This window comes from Eriocheir sinensis, chromosome 50 (assembly GCF_024679095.1).
Source record: "Eriocheir sinensis breed Jianghai 21 chromosome 50, ASM2467909v1, whole genome shotgun sequence".
Taxonomy (NCBI): domain Eukaryota; kingdom Metazoa; phylum Arthropoda; class Malacostraca; order Decapoda; family Varunidae; genus Eriocheir; species Eriocheir sinensis.
The window spans coordinates 6,936,780-6,941,779 of NC_066558.1; the positions used below are offsets into that span (position 1 = coordinate 6,936,780).

The following is a 5,000-nucleotide window of genomic DNA, read 5'->3' on the forward strand; positions in this document are numbered from 1 at the left end:
TTTTAAAGAATCTCCGCTCTTCTTCACAGCTGTATGTTATGAATACCTTATTGTGTGTGTGTGTGTGTGTGTGTGTGTGTGTGCGTGTGTTCTCAGGTGTGATAGGCAGCTGTGACGCAGGTGTGCTTAATTGGGATCTGAAAGTGTGTGTGTGTAGGTGTGTAGGTGTGTAGATGAACGTTCATGTGTACCGTTTTTGATTTGTGTAGGTGAACGTGGGTGCTGTGTGTGTGTGTGTGTGTGTGTGTGTGTGTGTGTGTGTGTGTGTGTGTGTGTGTGTTTTGCCCCTCAGCTTCCTACACCTAAAGATTTACCTGAAAAAACTCCCACATACCTTTGACTAGCATGTGTGTGTGTGTGTGTGTGTGTGTGTGTGTGTGTGTGTGTGTGTGTGTGTGTGTGTGTGTTTCATTCATGATTACTGCTAATTTTCTTTTCAATGTTTTTCTTATAACTTTTTTTTACTCTTTCCTTTTTTTCCTTCTCCTTTTCCTTTACAATGTTTTTTTTATACTTTTTTTAATCTTTCATTTTTTCATTTTCTTTTTTTTTCCTCTATCATACTTTCTTGTCTTACTTTACATTCATACTTTCTTTCCGTCTCTGCTTACTCTCTTTCTTTATTTACTCTTTCTTTCACCTCCTCTTTACTCTCTTTCGTCATTCTTCTAATTCCTTCTTTCGTCATCATCTTTATCTCTATTCCATTTATTCTTTATCTATCTGTCTATTCTTTCTTTCTCTCTATCTTTCTATCCTTTCTTTTCCCTTATACTTAATCGTCTTTATCTTATTCCTTCATCCTCTTTATTATTTCTCCTCCTTTTCCCTCTTTTCTTTCTTCTTCCTTTCTTATTCTTTCTTCTCTCTCTCCTCTTCTTCCTTATTTTATTTATGTCATTTATACTTCTCTGTCATTTTCGTTATCCCTTCATTCTTTTCCTTATTTCTCCTCCTTTTCTCTCCTCTCTCATTCTTCTTCTTCCTTTCTTCCTCTTCCTTATTTATCTCCTCTTCTCTCTTTCCTTATTTCACTTATTTTCCGGTTTTCTTCTTCTCATTCTTCTTGTTCTTGTTCTTTCTTGTTCTTCTTCTTATTCCTTCCTTTGCTATCCTCCTTCCTATCTTCTTCCTCTTCTCTTCTTCCTTCGTTCCTCCTCTTCCATTTCATCTATTCCTTCTTTTGCCATTTTCCTTATTCCTTCCTTTATCATGATCTTCCTTCCTATCTTCTCGCTCTTCTCTCCTTCCTCCTCTTTCACTTCATCTATTCCTTCTTTTGACATTTTCCTTATTCCTTCCTTTATCATGATCTTCCTTCCTATCTCTCCTTCTCTCCTTCTTCCTCTTTCACTTCATCTATGTTCTATTTCGTCCATTCTTCTTATTCCTTCCTTTATCATCATTTTCTTCCTCTTCCTTCCTTCGTCCCTCGTCCACTGCACCTGTTCCTCTTTTCTCTTATCGACTTTTATCTCTTTATCTTCTATTTCTGGGTTTTCTATTTCTTATCTTCCTTACGTCAACACTTATGCTACTGTTGTTGTTGTTGTTGTTGTTGTTGTTGTTTTCTCCTTTTGTTTTTTTCTTTTTTTCTTCCTCGTTTTTTTTTTCTTCTGTATTTTTTTGTTTTGTTTTCCTGTTTATTTTTCCTCTTTTTTTTCTTCTTTTTTCTCCGGTTTTCTTCTTCTTCTTACTACTACTACTACTACTACTACTACTACTACTACTACTACTACTACTACTACTACTACTACTACTACTACTACTACTACTACTACTACTACTACTACTACTACTACTACTACTACTACTACTACTACCACTACTACTACTACTACTACTACAATTATTTCTATTTCTATGACTTCTTCCCCCTTTTGTCTCCACCTATGACGTATATGGAAGAGGAGGAGGAGGAGAGATCAGGTGAGAGGAAGAATCAGGTCAGGTTAAAGGGTCAAGGTAGACCTCCTCCTCCTCCTCCTCTTCTTCCTCTTGTTATGGAAGGAAGAAGATGAAATGTGACTGTGATTGAGAGAGAGAGAGAGAGAGAGAGAGAGAGAGAGAGAGAGAGAGGAAAAATGAGGAGAAAAAATGAGGAAAAAATAAGATCAAATTCCTCATTGTATTCTTAACATTTGAGGAAAAAAAGGAAACAAAGGAAAAAAAGGAGGAAAAAAAGTAAAAAAAAAAGGAAGGAGGGAAAGAAGGAAGGAGAAAAGAAGAAAGAAAAGAAAGAAGAAAATGAGGAAGAAAAGGAAGGAGGGAAAGAAGAAAGAAAAGAGAAGGAGGGAAAGAAGAAAGAAAAGAAAGAAGGAGGAAGAAAAGGAAAAAAAGGAAGGAGGGAAAGAAGAAAGAAAAGAAAGAAGAAAATGAGGAAGAAAAGGAAAAAAGGAAGGAGGGAAAGAAAGGAGAAAAGAAGAAAGAAAAGAACGAAGGAGGAAGAAAAGGAAAAAAAGGAAGGAGGGAAAGAAGGAAGGAGAAAAGAAGAAAGAAAAGAAAGAAGAAAAGGAAGAGAAAAAATTAGGGAGAGTAAAGAAAAGGAAGGATAAATGGAGGAAGAAAAGAAGAAAAAAAGAAGGAAAAGAAGAAAAGGAAATCAAAGATAAAAAACAACGAAGAAGAAAAAGGAGAAGGAAAACGACACACACACACACACACACACACACACGCACACACACACACACATTTTCTACATATGGTAAAAACACAAAATTACTGAAAAAAATAAAAATAAATAAATAGCCACAAAATATGCATTAAAATTACAAGTGTGTGAAGTATGTGTCCACCTGTGTGTGTGTGTGTGTGTGTGTGTGTGTGTGTGTGTGTGTGTGTGTGTGTGTGTGTGTGTGTGTGTGTGTGTGTTCCGTTTTCTTCCTTTTCTTCTTCGTTATTTTTCTTTGTTTTCTTCCTTTTCTTCTTTTCCTTCCTTTTTGTTCCTTTTCTTTTTTTCCTCCTCCATTTTTCCTTACTTTTCTTTCTTTACTCTGCCCTTTTTTTCTCTTCCTTTTCTTCTTTCTGTTCTTTCTTCTTTTCTTCTTCCTTCTTTCCCTCCTTCCTTTATTTCCTTTTCTTTCTCCTTCTTTCTTTTCTTTCTTCTTTTCTCTTTTCTCTCTTCTTTTCTCTTTTCTTCTTTCCCTCCTTCCTTTTTTCTCTCGTTTGTTTTCTTCGTTGTCTTTATCGTTGTCTTCTTCCTTTTCTTCTTTTCTGTTCCTTATCTTTCTGCTCCTTTTTCTTCCTCCTTTTCTTTCTCTATTATTCCTCCTTTTTTCCTGCTTTTTTCCTTTTTCTTCCTCCTTTTCTTCCTTTTCCTCCTTTTTCCTTTTCTTCTTCCCTTTTCCTTTCTTCCTTTCTTCCTCCTTTTTTTCCTTTCTTTTTTCATATTTCTGCTTATTATTGGTCAGTGGAGAGAGAGAGAGAGAGGGCTTCGAACCCTTGTCCAGTGGGTTTGGATTCCCTCACGCGGGATTTGTTTGACCTTAGCATAAACGGATTGCAGGAAGCCAGATTTGACCCTCCCCCTTCTTTCTCGCTCGCTCTCTCTCTCTCTCTCTCTCTCTCTCTCTCTCTCTCTCTCTTATTCTTTATGGTATTTATTTATTTTATTTTATTTTTATGAATTTGCTTTTCACGGATTTGCATTCAGTTCGTTCACACTCCTCCTCCTCCTCCTCCCGACTCCCCTCTCCCCTCTCCTTATATAGCCTGGTTGTGTGAGTGTGTGCGTGCGTGCGTGCGTTGCTGTGGCCTCGTTTGACCTGTGAGGGTGGCGGCGGCAGTAGTCAGCTGTGGGCGGTGACGGGGAGTTATTGTGACGCTGTGTTGTGATTTGTTGTTTTTTTGACTTGTGGTTGTGGTGGTGGTTGAGGGCGTTGTCTGGACGTGCATGACGGAATGGACAAACACTGAATGAACGGCAGTCCGTGTATTCTTCGGGAGGGTGCAGAATACGGACGAGGTACAGAACGGCCGTGGGCTGCCTGAGCTTACACGGGACACCAACGCCTACCACTACAGACTCACCGCTGCCTGTAGCTCAACGTGACCCACAGTGGTGGTGGTGGTGGTGCTGTGGTGGTGGTTGTAGTGGTGGCGGTGGGTGTGGTGGTGGTGGTGGTGGGTATGGTCAGTCCCCCGTGTGGTGTTGCCCCTGGCGTCATGTGCGGTGGTCGTCGGGGCGGTGGTCACCCCGTGGCCTGAGCCCCCTCATTCGTCGCCGGGCCCCGCGGGGCTGTCCTGCTGTGATGGCCACCCAGCAGCCCCCTGCCCCCCCCAGTCCCCCCTCAACCCCCTCTCCTTGGGGTCCTCAGGCGCGTGGCAGCCGCTGCCGCGTCCCCGGGGCCTGAGCCGCCATGAGCAGAGTGGAAGAGACTTACAGGCGTGCCCCGCACCGCCCCGCCCCTGGCACCCCACGTCAGCCCCCCTCAGTCCCGCCCTTGGGCTGGGTGTTGCCCCAGGGGGGGCCCCCGCCACTGGATGGCTACGTCAGCACTGGTGATGTCTCCCCGCAGGGGGGCGCGGCGCAGCCGGCGCGGAGCATCGACGAGCGGCGCGGCTTCCGCTTCGTCCCAGCGGCGCCGCTGCTGCAGGAGGGCGGCGACGAGCCCTCCTCGCTGCCCTACACGCTGCTGCAGGTGCATGCCCCGCCCCGCCCCGGTAGCCGCTTGCCCAGGTAGCCAGCACACCTGTATCCCCCCCTTCCCTTGTTCCCGCCTCTCCGGGTCAGCGCCACCGGCCAGTCTTGCGTCGCCGCGCCTCTGCGTCACGACGGCGATAAGATGCGTGACGCACGGCGGCGACCCTGCGTCACGCGGCGTGTGTGTGTGTGTGTGTGTGTCTGTGTGTGTGTGTGTGTGTGTGTAGGGTTATACGCAATAGCTGCGAGATAAGTTTATTTATATCACCTCATCATCGCCGTCACCTGCGCCGCCTTGCCGCACGTGGCAGCCGGGCGTCACCGACACACGAACAAACACTCCGCGGGCAAGTGTTTG

General features: G+C 44.0%; 1 protein-coding gene across 14 annotated transcripts in view; it reads left to right on the top strand.

The window, feature by feature from the left end:
- LOC126982353 (ribosomal protein S6 kinase 2 beta-like) overlaps positions 1 to 5,000 on the top strand; it is a 227,704-nt gene that overhangs the window by 121,084 nt on the left and 101,620 nt on the right. For 12 of the 14 annotated variants that reach the window (XR_007735123.1, XR_007735124.1, XR_007735121.1 and 9 more), the window contains exon 1: positions 4,344 to 4,640. The exons of the other annotated variants lie outside the window; for them this stretch is intronic. Coding sequence is in view for 1 of the 12 variants with exons in the window: in XM_050834369.1 (XP_050690326.1) it covers positions 4,359 to 4,640 (282 nt within the window). In the remaining 11 variants the exon portion in view is untranslated. Of the gene's footprint in view, positions 1 to 4,343; positions 4,641 to 5,000 lie in introns of those variants that run through there. 14 annotated transcript variants of the gene reach the window in all.